General features: G+C 40.8%; 1 protein-coding gene and 1 long non-coding RNA gene across 2 annotated transcripts; both read right to left on the bottom strand.

Moving 5' to 3' along the window:
* Positions 1-502: 502 nt before the first annotated feature.
* LOC112138645 (hepatitis A virus cellular receptor 1) lies at positions 503-7,243 on the bottom strand. Its single transcript, XM_024261243.2, has 4 exons — positions 7,089-7,243; positions 6,595-6,939; positions 4,052-4,396; positions 503-667 (listed from the first exon to the last, which is right to left on the bottom strand). The coding sequence occupies exons 1-4, from the start codon at positions 7,123-7,125 to the stop codon at positions 597-599; spliced, it is 798 nt and encodes a 265-aa protein (XP_024117011.1). The 5' UTR covers positions 7,126-7,243; the 3' UTR covers positions 503-596.
* Positions 503-20,075, bottom strand: LOC118599594. The gene is made up of 2 exons (XR_004949006.1): positions 20,011-20,075; positions 503-539 (listed from the first exon to the last, which is right to left on the bottom strand). It is a non-coding gene; the product is annotated as an uncharacterized LOC118599594 (long non-coding RNA).
* Positions 20,076-20,602: the final 527 nt, after the last annotated feature.

The following is a 20,602-nucleotide window of genomic DNA, read 5'->3' as shown; positions in this document are numbered from 1 at the left end:
AGAAGCTCGGAGTGGAGCTGCTTCTCCAATTTGAGAGGAGCCAATTGAGGTGGCTCAGACATCTGGTCCAGATGTCTCCTGGACGCCTCCCTGGAGAGGTGTTCCGAGCATGTCCCACTGGGCGGAGGCCCCGGGAAGACCCAGGACACACTAGAGAGACCATGTCTCTCAGGTGGCCTGGGAACGCCAGGAAGTGGCTGGGGACAGGAAAGGCTGAGGATCTTTGCTCAGACTGCTACCCTGCTACCCGGTCCCAGATGAGCGAAAGAAGATGGATGGATGGACCCTTTGAAGTCTTTCAGTGATGAAAGTTTAGCAGAGTGGATGACAAACTATCTTTTCAACACAGAAAATTGTGTCTTGTTGTTTTTTTTTTAAGAATTTGGGGTTCATGTCTACTGATGTAGTCTGCGGTGTTCAAGGACTGGAACCTTTGCTCCGATGCTGATTGATCTAAAGGTTTTCATCAGACCTGTACATGTTTACTCAGGAATCACAGGAGTCTGGATTGAGACCTTTATTTAGATGAGAAACAGAACCTTCTCTGCAATTCTTCATCTAGTTTTCACAGCAGTGGTCATCTTCATCTTCACTTTTCACTTTCTGCTGCCTTTTCTGCAGTTTGCGTTGCTGCTCTGTTGTGTTTGTCCAGTGGTTGAAGTTGAAGCTGAAACAGAAGAAGTGACTTCAGGGGAAGCTGATTTCAGAAAACACAAACGTCTGACCTGATGTGGTTCCTGCAGAACTTTACTGATGGTTCTACCTGTCAGAGCTCTGGTTTGTTCTTGCACTCAGCTTCTCAGACCCTTAAGCTTCGTTTCCACTGAGCAGTCCGGTACGGGAGTAGTAGTGCGGGACGGTCTAGTTAATTCTGGCGAGCGTTTCCACTAGGAATCCAACAATATTCAATATAAAACCAAACCGCTCAGTTTGATGGTTCAATACAACATTTTTTACAATGCACATTTTATTTATTCAGTACCTCTCTGAGGTGTCTTAAGGGTGTCTGCTGCAAAAAAATCTCCGCCCACTCTCCTCCTCCCTGCCAGAAATTACCTCGCCCCTCTTTGGAGTTGGGAAAATAAAAATTTTAGCTAAATGTTAAAAACAGAAAAACTTATTTTAGCAAAAAAAATCTAAAGGAACGACTGACAGCTAATAGATACTATACTTTTGTTGTTATTCATTTAGACAAGTAAGTCAGGGGCCCGTTTCAAGAAGCAGGTTTTGTTGGAACTCTGAGTTCGTGAACTCCAAATTCAGTAAAACTCTGAGTTTTCGGTTTCAGAAACAGAGATAACTCAAACCCGGGAAAGTGGGTGAAACCAAGCCCGTTCCAAGAAGCGGGTTAGGATGAACTCAGAATCAATCACTATGGTAACTGAGTCTGTGAACGAAACCTGGTCGGTAGCAGGTTTTCTTCAGGAAACTTAGAGTTCTCTGCGGTCTCCGCCCCTTTTTAAAGTGAAAGATGATCAAATATGAGTTCCTCATTAACATTTAGAGAACATTCACGTTAGAGACGTCACGTTTTCACCACGTAGAAACGAAAATGACACGTTCATTCATAGAGGATCATGTAGAGAGGAGGATGATTAATCCAGAGGAAATGTTATTTACGTCGGTAGAGGATTTGGAGGACACGAGTCGACTGACTGCAGTTTCCCAATTCATTTTTTTTTCTGCGATATTATAAATAGTGAGTTTTTACAGGGACAGAGCCTTGATATTAATAATACAGAGTTTTCTTTTCCTCGTTTTAAACTTTAGAAATCATTGAGTGTCAAACACCAAGAAACATCTAAACTCAGCCACCGTCCAGCACTTGCGTCAAATATTAGCTCTGTTGTCGGCAACGCTGCCTCTCTCTGCAGCGGCATGGGTTCGACTCCCGGCCTTGAAAAGTGTTTTTAAGCCTAAAAAAAAAGAATTCAGCGAATATTTTTTAAGTCTTGAGAATTAAAATTAAATAAATGCTTTTTTAACATATGCCAGGCAGCTATGAATGAATGAAATGGTTTATTTCAAGCAATCAGGTCATAATACATACATAACATATCACTTAATAAATCACAAGTAGATCTCTTGAAAGGGAGTGGAAGGAAGTGAATTTATATAATCCCACCCCGACTCTACCATACCACTTTCTCCACGTGAATTATCAATATCCGGTTCAGGACTTAATATCAAATATTAATAAAATCAGGCTATTAAGGATCATTGAAATCATTAATGTAATCAAGTTTCAAACCATCCACAACAAATCATTTACATTAAGCTACAGTTTCTGTTTAGCGTGCAGTGATATCCGTGTGTGTAGTTGGGGGTGGGGGGGTGTTACCAAAACTGGTCATTCATGCGATTACGGAGATTACTGGTTAAATTAGTAACAGATCAAAAACCATTCCTTACTCAACAAGAGACAAAATAACCTTCCTGACATTATTTATTCATTATTAGAAATCATTCAAATAACTGCAGATATTTTCTCTCTGTTCTACCGCTGCAGCTGTGTTGCTTTTCTTGCAGTAAATGTTCTCCTATAGTCGCATATGCTTGAAGGAACTTATCAATTTCTGTCGCCGGAAGTACGTAACTCAGATGTTTGTCCCCGTTGCCATGGTGAATCATGCTGTCTTTGCTCCATTGATCAGGGCTTTTTATGGTCGCGACGCTCACACCTGATTCTGGTTCTGACAACTTCAAGTTGATTGAATCAAACATTTTCAGCTGTTCTGGAACCGAAAACTCTGAGTTTGAGAATTTAGAGTCCAGTGACTCTAAGTTCAGGTTCGAACTCTAAATTTGTTGAACCTGCTTCCTGGAACGGGCCCCAGTTCTACATATTTTAAATTGGTTTAGTGTTGCTTGTGAATAACATCCAGCTGTCAACTTTTTAGATAACTGCTTAAGTAGTTGCAGTTCATTAAGTTAATGTTTACATTGAACACATTGTTTTCACAGCATATGCGTGGTGTCGACCGCTAGTGTGTCATTGTAGTGCAATGAAAACAACAACAATGGAGGTCATCCACTTTTTCTTGCTTTACTTTTAGTACATTATGTATAACAGAAATTTAATGTTGTTTAAAAGAATATTTTGCCGGCTAAGAGGAATACCAGCGTAAAGGGGAAAACGGAATATACTGGTGCTTGCTAATGTCGTCATCACTTTCTGCCAATCAGCAAGTGGCAACAGCAACTCCGCCCCAACTGTTCCATTCTATTTTTCTATGGATCTACAATGGATGGGACCCTCAAGAGGTACAGATTAGACACAGTTTAATACAGTGGTGCTCAAAGGGCCAAAATCTAGATGAGATTCTGGTCCATGTGCCAAATACAATATTTTTTGCCTGTCACAAAATAAAAGGGGAGAAAATAAAGAATTTGTTTTAATTTATTTTCTTTTGATACTGTATTCATTAAGATAACCCATGCTTGTAAGAATAAAAAGGAAGTAATATTTGTCTTAGAAACCTTTAACAGCAAGGCCTCACTGGCCATTTTTAATGGAAAAACAAGCGCAGGCTAAAACAAACTTTCTTCTGATGAAAACAGCAATTTGGAATCCTGATGTGGAGCTGGTCTTCTGACTTTATCTGTTTGCCGTTGTCGCTCCAACTTGGCTAGCTGAAAAAGGCCACTAAAAGCATCGGAACGGAAGGCTTCTGGGAATTTCTAACACGAAAAAAAGCCCCAAACCGACTCACTTAGGGGTGGTTTCACCAGTAGCGACTGGCAAAGAAAGTGCTAAAAGTGCCACCAGAAGGCCAAAAGTATTACAGCCGTAGAGTTTTGGAACACCATAGAGAATCGATGGGAAATGGGTAAGGGGTTTTGACTGAAAACTCTGAGGCGTCTTCAGCCATGACTTGGTGAGCCAAAAGATACCCTTTGGGGGCCAAATTTGGCCCACGGGCTCCACTTTGGACACCCATGGTTTAATGGGTCCATTTAACAATGGAAATGCTCAAAATAGCAGACTGTACTGGGCTGCATATTGGAAACAAGGCTTTACAGTCAAAAACATTCCAGAATCATGTCTCACCTTTAACCACTGACAGATCCACATAACGGATCTCATCATTGAATAATCCAGGGATCTCCACTCTGCATGCGTACATTCCGGAGTCATCCTCCTGAACATTCTTGATGGTCAGAGACACGTCTCCTTCATCCAGACGCCCCAGCAGCTGATACCTGCTGGAAACTCTCTTTTCTTCTTTCACTATGGATCCGTCTGTGGCGAGGAGCGTATTTACGCAGCCTATGGTGGTTAGTGCTCCACGGTTCCAGCACATTGGGATCCTCCCGCTGGTTACGTTGTATCTACAGGGCAGAGTAACTTCCTCCCCAACATACGCAATGACTCCATCATCATCGCAGTCAGAGCCTGAACACAGAGAGCTACAGTCTTAAAGGGCATACCATGATTTTCTTCAGCCTTTCAGAGTAAACCATATCCATATATATGATCACATGTTACCTTTGGAACAATAGAATCGAACTATTTATAAAATAGAAGTCATTGTTGTGCATACAATAATACACGGTATTAATAATAATTAATAAACCTAACAAAGAAGCAGTTAGACCCTATTTCCTGTTTGAAAAGACAACATGATACATCAAATTTCTGTCATGGCACTAGCGCTCATCATTATCTATCAAAAGAAACGTTGGCGTCTAATTCAGGCCGTGGAGCAGCAAGCTCCTGGGAGCATTTTATGCCTCTTGCGACTACACTCTGGTGCAGCTTATCTTTCAAAAATTTGATGACAGTTATTGGAGTCCACAGTATCTTCTCTTTTAACATCAAGAAGAATCCATCAGAATCCGACATGAAGTCGGTTACATTATGTAAACACTTCCTTTTTATCAATCCAACATTTAAAAACTATTACTTTAATTTTTACACCACACAACTTTGTGTGCAGAACTAAGCTCTGAGACAGGTAAGGCAATGAGCCCAAACAATGTTTAACTTGTCATGCATTCAACATAATGTACAGATAAACTTTTCTTAAAGTTCACTAAGTGTTCAAATTCACATGTGGGCTGTTCTACCCAATTAGTTTAAAATCAGATTTGAAATAGATAGTATTCAGTTTCTTAAAAAAACCTTTACCATAAATCTCATGCTGAATATCAAGGGAAAACATTTTTAGTGAAAGAACATTCAAATTTGGTTTTGTATTTTCAGACAATGTTAATCATTCGAATTCTTCGAATTTCCTAACCAAACAATTTTCGACTTCTATTTGGAATAAACAGCCTCTGGTTTCATTTCTCACTGTGCAGAGTGTAAATTGTAAAATGTGTAAATTCAAAATTAAATTGAGTGGATCAAAAGAATTTTAAAAAATCAGAATCAAATCGATTCAGGCTCTTGTGAATCGAATCGTTTCTGGAAATTATTATAGATACCCAGCCCTAGTAAAATGTTTAATTTTCATCACATTGGTTTTAAATTAAACAAAAAAAAATCAAACCTAAATCTCAACAATCATTCTCAGAAAACTGATAGACATTTAAAGATTTTTACAGACAGTAATCTTTGTTTCAATGCTCACAGGTGTTTCGGTAGTAACATTGTGGAAATGACCATGGACTATTTCAGTTTTTTGGAATGCTTCGTTTTTTGTATAGTCCATGGCATATCTCTAAACAAACCTCCTTTGCTTTGATCCTTTGTTTTGATGAAACTCTGTAATGGTAAGATTGGCCAAAGTGGCCAATTTCCCCACAAGGATTGTGTCAAACTTCACATTTCTATCTTCACTCATTTTGGTTTTGATCAAAACAACTGAATCTACAGCAGTGTTTCTCAAATGGTGGGGCGATGGCAGGGGTGGTTGGGACAGCCCGAGGATCATGCAATTTCTGTTAGTTACTAAACAGTTGATCGGAGGACCGTCAATGACCTTTGGATTGTGGTTGCAGAGGAAAAAAGCTTAAAATATAAAGAGTTAAAAACCGAATAGATAATAACTAGTCCTTTTTCATTTATTTTGTACATTTTTCTGGAAGGAATAAATAACAGCATATAAATAATATAAACATTATGCAAATAAAAACATGTTTACATTAGTTATAGATATTGTGCATAACCCCACATAGTAGTTGATAATAAATTAAATATAGCAAAAACAACCTAAAAATCAATTTGGTTTCAGAAAGAGCCGCTGTGTACAGTGAACCAAAGAACTGAATCTCTGAGAAAAGACACAATTCATCAGTACTGTGGAGGGAAACTAGGAAAGACTTGTTTTACTTTATCTGAAAGTTTTGGAAATAAAAAAAAGAAAGAAAAATTAATAAAACAGATTATAAGTTAAAAAAATATATAATTTAATGATAATAAAGGTACAATATTTTGAAGAGATATTCGTTTAACTTGAGCAAATTAACTAATGATGCCGATGGTATTTGCAGCAAAAGTTGTAAGGGGGGGCGCGAAAGAATAAGTTCTTCATAGGGGGGGCTTGAGAGAAAATAATTGAGAAACACTGATCTACAGTAACCTTGTGGAGAACAGCAGGAGTGTGTACCTTCAACAAACTCCTGTTGATTCTTTGATCATTTCCTCACCTGCTTTAACAGTCAATAGGACATGATCTTTCAGATCATTGAACAGTCCAGGAACCTGCACTCTGCATCCGTACAGTCCAGTATCTTCATCTGTGATGTTCATGATGGTGAGAGAAACGTCTCCTTCATCCAGTCGTCCCTTCAGCTGATACCTGCTGGAAACTCTGGTGTCTTCTTTCACTTGATGTCCGTCTGTGGCGAGGACCTGGTCACTGCAGCCTCTGAAAGGAAGATCGCCTCGACCCCAACACACCTCTGTAGGTCCGTTGGTTTTTATGTCATAATTACAGGGCAGAGTGATGTCCAGACCTCTTCGTCCAGTGATTCTCCTCTCACATTGAGAGACTGATGACAGAAACAAAAAACTTTAGAAACTTCAGCACCTCAAACCACAAACTCTAAAGACTAATGTGGTCCTGCTGTCAGTTTGTGTCAGACTGAAGTCCAGATGAAGCAGCAGAAAAGGCTGAAGGTTTGTTTTTTTGTCACAGTACCTGGGAGGAGGGCCAGCAGCAGCACCAGGATCTTCATGACTGAATGTTGTCGCACAAACACACACACTGACACACTGCAGCACACCGAGTCACTTTTAGAGAAGGAACACAAACTAAAGGGGGAGGAAACCTTCAAGAACAAATGAAAACACCAGCAGACCCCAGAGGCAGAACCACACCTCCTCAGAAATGAGACCCATAGACATGTAAATAGTGGACGGATCTCTCAATTCACCCATTGAATTCTACTACTTGAAGCCTAAATCGTCAGCTCACGGTTGCAAAGAGTTAACTCTGCCTAACTTGGACTTTGTAAATATGGGGAAAAGAGGACCGGATTAAATAATCCTCCCCTTGTTTTGGTCTGAGTCCCCTTTTGTGCTAATGGCTAACCACTTTAGCTAAAGTCTCCAACCTGGTGACCTAATAATTACATCATGAATCTTTACCAGTATAATATAAACACCATTCTAGGTGAACGTAAACCAGTGATTGTCATAGCATGATGCCTTCTACCTCTTCAGCTCTCACCCCTCTTTCCTGCCCCTCGTGTCATATGTTTGGTCGGGATCCCGCCTCATTTGATTGATTGATTGATTGATTTTGAGCACAGATTGAAAAATACAGGACAAAACACACATTTCAAACTAATTACAGAAATAATGAAATTCATTGATTAGAAAATAGAAAACAAAAATAAAACATATGTCACATTTGGTTCGTTCATTTTTTGTGATAATTAACTAAAGTCAGTAGAGTTTGATTGATTGCTTGAAAAGGAGTGGGAAGAAGTGAACTTATAAAATCCCAACCCTACTTAGTTACTTCATTTCACGGTTTTGGATAATTATGTAATTTGATGTTTTGATCAGATCAAATGCAAGTTGTTGTTTTGTTTTTGTAATTCCCAATAGTAAAGTGAGGTTCTTGCTGATTATTGATTAATTTCATCAAACATTATTTCAGTAAATGGTAACAATCATACATCATGTAACAGATATGTAATACTTATTATCATCAATGAACAATGTTGTATTGTTGCAGGAAACTAACCATTATATATTGAGATCAAGTTTTAAAGTAACGATAAAGTTCTTATTAATCATTCTCTAAAGAATTCTTATATATTTTCAGTAAACAATGATTCACAGAATATGTAATAATCATTGATTATCTTTAGAACACATAATTACAATAATTCTGTAATCATTGCTACATATTTTGGATCAAGTAAAGAAAATTAATACCAGTGATTGTAAACTTTTCAGTAATCATTACTGCATATTACATAACATAAAACTTATTGATTGCATTTGAAAAAGCTTTAATTATTTCTGTCATTAATCAGTCTGTTTTTCCCTCAGACCACCAGAGGGAGCCATCACCTGAATTCTAAAACTCTCCTGAGCCATCTGCACTTCATCTCCCAGAAGCCCCAGCCCACAGTTCCTGGTTCCTGTTCCTGCTCAGCTGTCTCCCATCAGACAATCACCCACCTTCTTCTTAAGCAGCACACAAAGCCACACTCACCGCAAAGTATTTATTTGTGCCACCTTGCCTGCAACTCTGAGCGTTTATACCTGGACCTGATCTTCTGTCTCTGACCCTCTGATTGCCTGCCGCCTGCCCTGAACCTCGCCTGGATCCTGACAACTCTGCTCTTCCTCTGACGCCCTCATGCTGGTGCTTGACCCCTGCCTTCCTTACCCTGATTTAGTTTTGTGGACTTTTAGCTGTGCCTGTTGCTTTGTCCGTGTCGAATAAACCTGCTGCACTTGGATCCAGCTGTCTGCCTGTTCTTGACAATTTCATCACATTCAAGTTCAGACATTTGGAATTATTCAACCACCAGTTGATCTTTAACTCATCTTATCTTCATATTGTGATTATAAGAGTTTCTTTATCCATTTTCTTGAATGTATAAATGCTTGAACATTGTTTGAGATCATTACTTAACTTGTTCCAGAGTTTAGTTCCACACAGAAACACAGAAACTTTTCTTTGTGGTTCTTATCAATCTGACTTAGAAGTTCCTGCATCCTCTCAGTTTGTTCCTCCTTCATTTTCTAAGAACTGTTTCTGGATATTTACGGTAATGTTTTCCCACTAGCTCTGTATAGTAACTGTGCAGTGTAAAGATCAACAAGGTCATACAGTTTTAGAATTCTGGATTGATAAAATAAATCGTTAGTGTGATCAAGATAACCGGCTTTATGTATAATAAACTTCTATACAGTAGGTGAAATATGGTAATATTAAGGAGCAGTACAATAAATATCTACAGTTGTATTCTAATATATATTTAGATTTATTTATAATTGAAATACATTATGAAACTTTAGTTTGTATGTGTCTGATGAGTGACTTCCAACTCAGTTTGTTATCAATAACAATCCCTAAGAATTTAATTTCTGTTACACTTTCAAAGAAGTCATTTTTAACTTTAATTGAGAGCTCTGTGTTGGCTTTGTAATCACCAAAAACATCACTTTAGATTTGTCTAGATTCAAAGATAGTTTGTTGTAATCCATCCATGATTTTATTTTGATTAATTCTGTTCAACACATTGATAAGTTCCCTTTGACTGTCTGTAGAATAGAAAATATTTGTGTCTTCAGCAAATAAAAGGAGTTTTAAAAGTTTTAAACCATTGAATATATCATTGATGTTGATATTGAACAGCAGCGGCCCAGAATTGATCCTTGTGGGACACCACAACTTATCCCTCTGATGTGAATTCATTCATCTTGACAAATTGTTTTCTTTCTGTTAAATAGCTTTTGACCCAACTTAGCACTACTCCTCTGATCCTGTACACTTCCAGTTTTCCCGTAGGATGTCATGATTGAGGGTCAAATGCTTTTTTAAAGTCAATTAAGATTCCAGCTGCAGATTTCTTTTTATCAAGAGAGTTTGTGATTTCCTCTAAAGCAGGGGTGTCAAACTCAATCGCACAAGGGGCCAACATCCAAAACACTCTTAAGGTTGCGGGCCGAACAGGATAAACATTCATAAAACACTCTAAAACTCAATTTTTAAAACTTTAAGACCGTAACTTTTGAACATATCTATGAACTAGATATATAGCATCACCCTCAATATTGCTAGTGTGAATACTGTAAGCTGAATTTGGCCGCTGAAGATGCTAGTGCTGATAGCTAAAAACACTGAAGTTGATAGCCAGATGAAATATTAGCTAAATGACAAAAACTAAAAAAAAAGAAAACTTAGGATGGCCAAAACAGCTATCATGTAGCTGGAAAAATATCTAAACTTCAAAATAGCCTAAAAAGAAGAAAAAAATGCCTAAATTATCCAAAACAGCTAGCATAAGCCTCAAAAAATCAAAAAAGCTAGCAGAATGTCAATTTTTAAAACCGTAGCCTTTTAACATAATTATGAATAAAAAAAGGCAGGAATATTATTTTAGAATAAATCAAATAACTTTTAATATTTTACTCTCCAAAAAAATATATTTTGTCAAAATTATAGAAGTTAAAAATAAGCGCAAGATAGGTTAACATTAGGCCATGAATATCAATAAAATAAAATGATCTGGAGGGCCGGAGATAATTACCCAGAGGGCCGGATCCGGCCCCCGGGCCTTGACTTTGACACTTGTGCTCTAAAGCATCAATGATAGCCATTGAGGTTGATCTGTTTTCTCTGAAACCAGATTGACTTTCATTTATTATGTTATATTTGTCAAGGAATTTAGTTAATTTGTGATTGAATCTTTTCTAGATTTTTTGAGGATTGTGGAAGGAGAGAAATAGGTCTATAGCTTGTAAACAGGTGTTTGTCTCCACTCTTATAGAATCCCTTTTTCCATTTTCATTTGGTTTGGGAATCTCCCAGTTTGTAAAGATAAGTTACTTATGAATGTTAGAGGCTTAGAAATGCTGTTAATCACCCTTTTTACCACCATCATATCGATATCATGACAATCTGCTGAGTTTTTACTATTGAATTTATTAACGATTGATATCAGCTCATTTTCATTCACATCAGAGAGAAAGATGGAGTTTGGGATCCTAGCGCTGGATGGAATATTTTCTATGTTGGTTTTGCACTTTGGAATTTCTGCTGGACCCACGTTTACAAAATAGTTGTTAAGACCGTTTGATGCTTCATTCCTAGAATAGGTTTGACCCTTCTCATCTGTAAAGTAATCTGGGTACGTTCGTTTTTTTGTCCCTTTTTTTATGATGGTGTTTAATATTTCCCAAACTCGCTTCACATTGTTTTTATTTTCATTCAGTAGATTATTATAGTTCACTTTTTTACTGTGCCATGTTATTTCAGTCAGTTTATTTTTGTAAGATTTGTATCTCTGTTCATTTTCTCTCCATCTTTGTTTTAAGAACTTTTTATAGAGGTTATTTTTCTTTTTACAAGCATTTTGTAGACCAGTAGTTAACCAGGGACATTTAGCAAATTTGTTCTTGATTTGATAAATTGGACAATTCTTGTTGTATAGTGAGATAAATCTTCTTTTCCTTTAGGCTTTTCCCTTCAGGGGTCCCCACAGCGAATCAGTTTCCTCCATCTAAGCCTGTCTTCAGCATCCTCCCCTCTAACACCAGCCACCTTCATGTCTTCATTCACTGCATCCATAAACCTCCTCTTTGGTCTTCCTCTAGACCTCTTTCCTGGCAGCTCTAGACTCAGCATCCTTCTACCAATATATTCACTGTCTCTCCTCTGAACATGTCCAAACCATCTCAGTCTGGCCTCTCTGACTTTATCTCCAAAACCTCTAACATGTGCTGTCCCTCTGATGTATTCATTCCTGATCCTATCCATCCTGGTCACTCCCAAAGAGAACCTCAGCATCTTCATCTCTGCTACCTCCAGCTCTGCTTCCTGTCTTTTCTTCAGTCCCACTGTTTCTAGTCCAAACAACATGGCTGGTCTCACCACAGTCTTGTACACCTTTCCTTTCATTTGTGCTGAAACTCTTCTGTCACACATCACACCTGACACTTTTCTCCACCCATTCCAACCTGCTTGCACTCTCCTCTTCACTTCTTTTCCACACTCTCCATTACTCTGTACTGTTGACCCTAAATACTTAAACTCCTCCCCCTTCTTTATCTCTTCTCCCTGTAACCTCACTCTTCCACTCTGGTTCCTCTCATTCACACACATGTACTCTGTCTTACTGCGGCTAACCTTCATTCCTCTCCTTTCCAGGGCAAACCTCCACCTCTCTAACTCCACCTCCACCTGTTCCCTGCTCTCACTACAAATCACAATATCATCTGCAAACATCATAGTCCATGGTGATTCCTGTCTAACCTCATCCGTCAGTCTGTCCATCACCATTGCAAACAGGAAGGGGCTCAGAGCTGATCCCTGATGTAATCCCACCTCCACCTTGAACTCCTCTGTCACCCCTACAGCACACCTCACCACTGTCTTACAGCCCTCATACATGTCCTGCACTGCTCGGACATACTTCTCTGTCACTCCAGACTTCCTCATACAATACCATAGTTCCTCTCTGGGCACTCTGTCATAAGCTTTCTCCAGATCTACAAAGACACAGTGGAGCTCTCTCTGACCTTCTCTGTACTTCTCTATCAACATCCTCAAAGCAAATGTTGCATCTGTAGTGCTCTTTCTTGGCATGAAACCATACTGCTGCTCACAAATGTTCACTTCTGCTCTTAGTCTGGCTTCCACTACTCTTTCCCACACCTTCATTGTATGGCTCATCAGCTTTATTCCTCTGTAGTTACCACAACTCTGCACATCTCCCTTATTCTTAAAAATGGGCACCATCACACTTCTCCTCCATTCCTCAGGCATCTTCTCACCACCTAAGATCCTGTTGAACAACCCGGTCAAAAACTCCACTGCCATCTCTCCTAGACACTTCCATACCTCCACAGGTATATCATCAGGACCAAGAGCCTTTCCACTCTTCATCCTCTTCAAAGCCCCTCTCACTTCACCTTTACTAATCTTTCTTACTTCCTGCTCCACAACCGTCACCTCTTCTACTCTTTGTTCTCTCTCATTCTCTTCATTCATCAACTCTTCAAAGTATTCTTTCCATCTTTCCATTACACCACTGACACCTGTCACCACATTACCATTCCTATCCTTGATCACCCTAACCTGCTGCATGTCCTTCCCATCTCGATCTCTCTGCCTTGCTAGTCTGTACAGGTCAGTCTCTCCCTCCTTACTACCCAACCTAGCGTACAAGTCATCATAAGCTCTTTGTTTGGCCTTTGACACCTCTACTTTCACCTTACGCTGCATCTCCCTGTACTCCTGTCTACTCTCCTCAGTCCTCTCAGTGTCCCACTTCTTCTTAGCTAATCTCTTACTCCGTATACACTCCTGCACCTCCTCATTCCACCACCAAGTCTCCTTATCAACTCTCTTTCCTGATGACACACCAAGTACACTCCTACCTGTCTCCCTGATCACATTAGCTGTAGTTATCCAGTCATCTGGGAGTACCTCCTGACCACCCAGAGCCTGTTTCAACTGTTTCTTAAAAGTCATGCAACAATCTTCTTTTTTCAGCTTCCACCAGTTTGTCCTCTTCTCTGCCTTTGCCCTCTCTTTCTTCATCTTCTTCACCACCAGAGTCATTCTACACACCACCATCCTGTGCTGTCTGGAAACACTCTCACCAACCACTACTTTACAGTCACTGATCTCCTTCAGATTACACCGTCTACACAAGATGTAGTCTATCTGTGTGCTTCTACCTCCACTCTTATAGGTCACTCTATGTTCCTGTCTCTTCTCAAAGAATGTATTCACTATCGCCATTTCCATCTTTTTTGCAAAATCAACCACCATCTGTCCTTCTACATTCCTCTCCTGGATACCAAACCTGCCCATCACCTCCTCATCACCTCGGTTTCCTGCACCAACATGACCATTGAAATCTGCACCAATGACAACTCTCTCATTTCCAGGGATGCTCATCATCACTTCATCAAGATCCAACCAGAACTTCTCCTTCTCTTCCAGCTCACATCCTACCTGTGGGGCATACCCACTAACAACATTGAACATGACACCCTCCATTTCTATCTTCAGACTCATCACTCTATCTGACACTCTTTTTACCTCCACAACACTCCTAACAAACTCCTCCTTTAGGATAACTCCTACTCCATTTCTCTTCCCATCTCCACCATGATAGAACAACTTGAACCCTGCTCCTAAACTTCTAGCCTTGCTACCTTTCCACCTGGTCTCCTGGACACACAGTATGTCTACCTTTCTCCTCTGCATCATGTCCACTAACTCTCTACCCTTTCCTGTCATAGTTCCAACATTCAAAGTCCCGACTCTCAGTCCAACACTAGTGACTTTCCTCTTCTCTCTCTCCCTACGAACCCGCCTTCCTCCTCTCCTTCTTCCACCAACAGTAGTCCAATTTCCACCGGCACCCTGTCGGTGAACAGCACCGATGGCGGTCGTTGTTAACCCGGGCCTCGACCGATCCAGTATGGATTTCGTAGGTCTGATTCGCATATTTGATTTGGCAAGATTTTACGTCGGATGCCCTTCCTGACACAACCCTCTGTATTTATCCGGGCTTGGGACCGGCACAATGAGACCCTGGCTTGGGCCCCCTCGTGGCTAAATTGTATAGTGAGATAAATATTTCTAAAAAAAAAACATTTATAAGCAGTGTCCACATCTTTCTCTCTGAATACAGAGTTCCAGTTCTGTCTGGTTGAGTCATTATTACGAGAGTTCATTGTTTTTTCATTTCTTAGCCTTTTATGAACAGATTCTTTGATTATTTTCTTTAGTGTATAAACTGGTAAATGATCAGTTATGTCACAAATCATAAGTCCACTCATATGAGTGTTTTCTATGTTATTTGTGAATATATTATCAATAAGTGTGGTACTTTGAGCAGTGATTCTGCTGGGTCTAGTTATGGTTGGATATAAACTCATACTGTACATTCTGCTGATAAAGTCATCTGTTGCTTTATGGTTGCCTGGGTTTTTTTTCCATCCAGTCACAGAACACTTCTAAGCTTGACCCTGGTGACCTGTACATACAGCTGACGATGACCTTTTTCCCTGATTCATTACATACTTCAATTGTAATACATTCCAGTAATCCATCCACTGCAACTGACATTTTATCCATTACTGTGAACTTCATATTTTTTTGAACATAAATTGTGACTCCTCCTCCAGTTCGTAGTTTTCCAATTCAAAGTCAGCATCCTTGTCGCAGCTAAACCAAGTTTCAGATATGGTTATGATGTTAAAGGAATGTTCCAGATTCTGCAAATAGTCCTTGATGTCTCCAAAGTTGGTGTACATACTTCTGCTGTTAAAGTGGACGATTGACAGTCTTCCTTCTGGGTTAACAGAGTTTTTAAAGTCATCTATGCTGTAATATTTGCAGTCCAGATTAACAGTGGAAAAGAATTGATCAGGGTCTATGTCATCTTGCTGGTTGTTATCATGATCACTGAATATATGAAGGTCAGGTTCCTGACGGTTCAGATCTATCTGAAAGTTGTGCTCACAGTTGACCGTTGTAGAGATTGTGTTGGTGTTATCAACCATTGTTAGTGAAGTTTGTCTCCTCACCTCGTAGACCAGCATTCATACTTATCTCTTGTTTAGACTGCAGTGGGAACAAACTTCTCCAGCTCCTCCAGGCTTCTGATGATGATGACCATGGCTTGCTCAGGAGAGCCGCAAAGCTTGGCGTAGACTTTCCCATCACGTGTCCAGGTGTTTTGGAATTTTCCAAATTTTCTCAGGTAGCAGGCTCTTCAGGCGATGTCAGCATTGCGTTTAGTGAAGTTCTCATTGATAAAGACGTTGGATCCCTTCAGGTTTTTGCTTCAATAAAGCAACTTTGTGCTTCCGATTGACAAACCTCATGAGAATCGCAGGTCTGTCGGTCTCTCTTCTCTTTGGGAGTGGATGGCAGATCTCTCTTTGTGTCCAGAGAAATTGCTTTGGACTTCAGGAAATCTTCCACCTGTTGCTCCACGGAGAACGTCTCCTCTTCAGATTCCTCTCCGTTCCCTGCAGCCGCTGCATGTGCATGTTTCCATCCGGTGATGATCACATCATTAATCCTGGAATTCTGTTCTTGGTCATCCATTCGTTTGTCCAAGTTGTCCAATCGGTTGACAGTCTGCTCATGCAGAGCTCGGAGCTGCCTCCCATCCTCCATCCTGTCCAGAATCTCCTGGTGCTGCATCTTGAGGGCTCAAACTTCATCCAGCAGGAAATGAAGCAACTTCTTGATATCCTCCGAATCGTCCGTTGCTGGGGTTTTTTTTCGGCGGCATGATCAGGAATTGTTTTTAACAATATTTACTCTTTTTGGAGTAATTAGAGTTTTCGATGTGCAGCCTCTCTTGCCTCCGTGCTGTCATGGTGTGTTCCCGTGAGGATAATGGTAGCTGTGTTAACTGTAGTCTGATCTCAGACCCAGGCTTGAGCTGCTGGAAGCGCGTCTTAGCACAATGGAAGCTAAACCATATAGCCAGGTCGATACTCAGAGCGCTAGCCGTGCCAGTAAAGCTAACTTAGCTAACATCCCACTGCCCTCTCAGCAATTGGGGAATCCCAGCATGAGTTTGTACCGATGGGGAAGAAGCACAATGCTAAACGAAAGCATGTAGAACACACGGACCTCCCTGTGTGTAACAGGTTTTCTCCCCTCAGTAACGCACCGACTGAACCGAAAACCCTGGTCATCGGCTCCTCTGAGGTCAGACACGTAAAGCTAAAGGGAGCTACAGTTAGATGTTACCTGGGAGCCAGAGTTGGGGACATCGAAGGAAACCTCTGAATGTTAGCCCAGAGTAAGGCCAAGTTCCGTTGAGTTGTAATTCACGCAGGTGGCAACGACGCCCCAGAAAGACAATCAGAGATTGTTAAATTAAACGTAGAATCGGTGTGTAAACTGGCTAAATCTGTGTCAGATACAGTGGTTTTCTCTGGTCCTCTGCCAAACGTGGTCAGTGATGAAATGTACAGCCGCTTTTCATCATTTAACCGCTGGTTAGCTAAATGGTGCCCAGAACATGCCGTTAGCTTTGTTGATAACTGGAGCATGTTCTGGGGAAAGCCCGGTCTCATGCGCAGAGATGGCATTCATCCCTGTTTGGACGGAGCGGCTCTTCTGTCCAGAAACATTTCTGCTAGCTTTAGCCATGCAGCCTGACAACTCAGAGAGGAGACCCTGAGCGGCCTTTAGCGCTGGTGCTAACCCCAAACAGGGCTAGCCCAGCAGATCCTAGCCTGGTCCCCTGATTTAATTGGGCCCTGATTTGAATCTTTAAGTTGTTGACTTTTGACACGCGGCTGGCTGTCAGAGACTTCGGTAAGTCAGAACGTGATCACGCAGTCTGACTACTCCTGGTCCAATAGACGGAAATAAGTGTTGGATATTTGAAGTGAAAGCAATAACAAGCGCTGCTTTTAGACTATATGAGGAAAGAGAAAAATAATGTTTTTTTTTTTTTTTTGAATATTATTATTATTACCAGCTGATGGCCTCGTTAATCCATTTCAGCTGTATTGGTGTTCATGAATTAACAACAGGTGCACTTCAGTGGCAACAATTAGAAAACCCTCCAAACAGGACTGGTGTTACATGTGGAGGTCATTTCAAGTTTCTCCCTCTTGATCTTTTTTGGCTGGTTTTCCACTCGTGCTGATTTTGGCTTGATAATTATCTCTACTGGCAGTATGAGGAGATTCCTTAACCCTACAGAAGTTGGACAGGTTGTCCAACTTCTCCAGGATGGCACATCCACACGTGCTGCAGCAAGAAGGTTTAATGTGTCTCCCAGCACAATCTCCAGAACATGGAGGAGATTTCAGGAGACTGGTGGTTATTCTGGGAGAGCTGGACAGGGCCGTAGAAGGTCCTCAACCCCTCAGCAGGACCCATACCTGCTCCTTTGTGCAAGGCGGAACAGGCTGAGCACTGCTCGTGCCCTACAGAATGACCTCCAGAGGGCCACTGGTGTGAATGTCTCTACCCAAACAATCAGGAACAGACTTCATGAAGGTGGCCTGAGGGCCCCACGTCCTGTAGTGGGCCCTGTGCTCACTGCCCAGCACCGTGGAGCTCCACTGGCATTTGCTCAAGAACACCAGAATTGGCAAGTCCACCACTGGCGCCCTGTACTTTTCACAGACGAGAGCAGGTTCACCCTGAGCACCTGTGATAGACGTGAAAGAGTCTGGAGAAGACGAGGAGAACGTTATGCTGCCTGCAACGTGGTTCAACATGACAGGTTTGGTGGTGGGTCAGTGATGGTCTGGGGAGGCATATCCATGGAGGGACGCACAGACCTCTACTGCCTAGGAAATGGTGCTCTGACTGCCATAAGGTATCCAGATGAAATCCTTGAACCCATTGTCAGACCCTACGCTGGTGCAGTAGGTCCTGGTTTCCTCCTAATGCACGACAATGCCCGGCCTCACGTGTCAAGAGTATGCAGGCAGTACCTGGAGGATGAAGGAATTGAAACAATTGAATGGCCTTCACCATCCCCTGACTTAAACCCAATAGAACATCTCTGGGACATTATGTTTGGGTCCATAAGGCACCGCCAGGTAACATCTCAGGGATGCCCTCACACAGATCTGGGAGGAAATGCCATAAGACACCATCCGTCGTCTCATTAGGAGCATGCCGCCACGTTGTCAAGCATGCATACAAGCTGGTGGGGGCCACACAAGATACTGAAAAGCATTTTGAGTTGCAGACATGAAGTTTTGGAAAAAATGGACTAGCCTGCCACATCTTCATTTCACTCTGATTTTATGGTGTCTACACAATTGAGCCTCTGTAGGCTGAAAACTTTTATTTCCATTAAAAGACTTGGCATCCTTTTGTTCCTAAGACACTGCCCTGTCGTTATTTGTATAGATATCCAACTTCATATTGAGATCTGATGTATCTAAAACCAAGTAGACCCTGTAATGCATTTCTGATGTTTTTCTGTGACACTGATGTCTCAAGGCTTCTCTTGGGTTAAGTGAAGGCAACAACGAGCACCAATTTACAAAATTTCCTCATAAAGTCTGACAGCAGCACTCCTTGTGTCATTCCATTTATAGTAAATCTTCTCATTAAGGTAATTTAAGAAGACCTCAAAACTCACTACACCCTGGAGTACAAAATGACTAACTAATGCATGCAGAGGAAAATTAATTATATAAAGATTTATTGAGAAAGCAAACAATCAGCAGTGACATTAATATAAAGATTAGAAAAACAAACTTACAAATAATTTAAGAAAATCAAAAATAGATTATTATAATAAAAAACTGAAAGAGAAGAAAGGAAATAGGGAAACAACATGGAACATTTTTGTGAGGATCGTGGACTTTGGTTTGTTTTTTGTCAGTTATGTTATGGGGTTTGATCATGTTCTGTTTGAAGTCACATCAGTTTCAGGTTTGGATTCAAAGCAGTCTTCATTTCACTAAATTATCACAATCTATTTAAGTGTCTGGCTTTCAGCTCTTCCTTGTCAGGTCATCTGTTCTGGTTCTCCATGGGTTCCTTTCATGTTTCAGTTTACTTATTAAATGTTTTAAGTTTCTGCCGAAAAGTCTCGTCTCCTAGAGCTCGTTTCAAGAACCAGGTTAAACAAATTTGGAGTTCAAACCAGAACTCAAGACTTCATGGACTCAATCTTTCAGGGATCAAAGTTGAGCAGAGTTGATGATAAACTATCATTACCCTTCACCCCAGACGTTTTGTTTGTTTTGATGCTTTGGGGTTCATTTCTGCTGTTGTTGGCCAATGTGTTCAAGGACTGGGACCTTAGCCCCGATGCTGATTGATCTGAAGGTTTTCATCACATGTTTACTCAGGAATCACTGGACACTAACAGATTGGATTAAGATCTATATTTATAGACGAGAAACAGAACCTTCTCTGCAGTTCTTCATCCTTCCTGCTGGTTTTACAGCAGTGGTTATCGTCACTCTTCACTTTCTGCTGCGAGTTCTTCCTGTTTCTGTCTAATGATCAAAGGTGGAGCTGAAACAGGAGAACTGACTTCAGGGGAAGCTGATTTCAGAAAACACAAACGTCTGACTTGATGTGGTTCCTGCAGAACTTTACTGATGGTTCTACCGTCTGTCAGAGCTCGGGTTTGTTCTTGCACATAACCCTTACAGTGATTTTGTCTCACCTTTAACCAGTTTATATAATCGTTCATCCTCCCACATAAGATCAGAGTTCCTCCACCAGCAGCCAGTTAGTGTGGAATCAGGTTAGTTAGTCTAACACAGGGGTCGACAACCTTTAACCCTCATGCTCCCTTGTGGGGTCCAGATGATCCCGCCCTCACATTGAGGTGTTAACCCTTCCATGACAAAGGACACCAGGAAAGATTGACAATCACTGAAAAAAAAAAAGTTCAGCACACCTTTAATGTAAAAAGGCCTAGGAGAGCAGAAGTAAAAGACAGTAAAAGCCATCATTTGGGCTCTTTTACTACTGATCAGAACCTAGAAGGA

This window comes from Oryzias melastigma, linkage group LG14 (assembly GCF_002922805.2).
Source record: "Oryzias melastigma strain HK-1 linkage group LG14, ASM292280v2, whole genome shotgun sequence".
NCBI lineage: Eukaryota > Metazoa > Chordata > Actinopteri > Beloniformes > Adrianichthyidae > Oryzias > Oryzias melastigma.
This window is presented reverse-complemented; position numbering and strand designations above follow the sequence as displayed.

Excerpts from the sequence above, each read along its gene's own strand:
- LOC112138645 (XM_024261243.2), bottom strand. The coding sequence starts at position 7,125 with ATGAAGATCCTGGTGCTGCTGCTGGCCCTCCTCCCAG. Across the intron at positions 6,940-7,088 it reads GCTGCTGGCCCTCCTCCCAG|TCTCTCAATGTGAGAGGAGA; the intron begins GTACTGTGACAA and ends TTCTGTCATCAG. Across the intron at positions 4,397-6,594 it reads CCTATTGACTGTTAAAGCAG|GCTCTGACTGCGATGATGAT; the intron begins GTGAGGAAATGA and ends CTCTGTGTTCAG.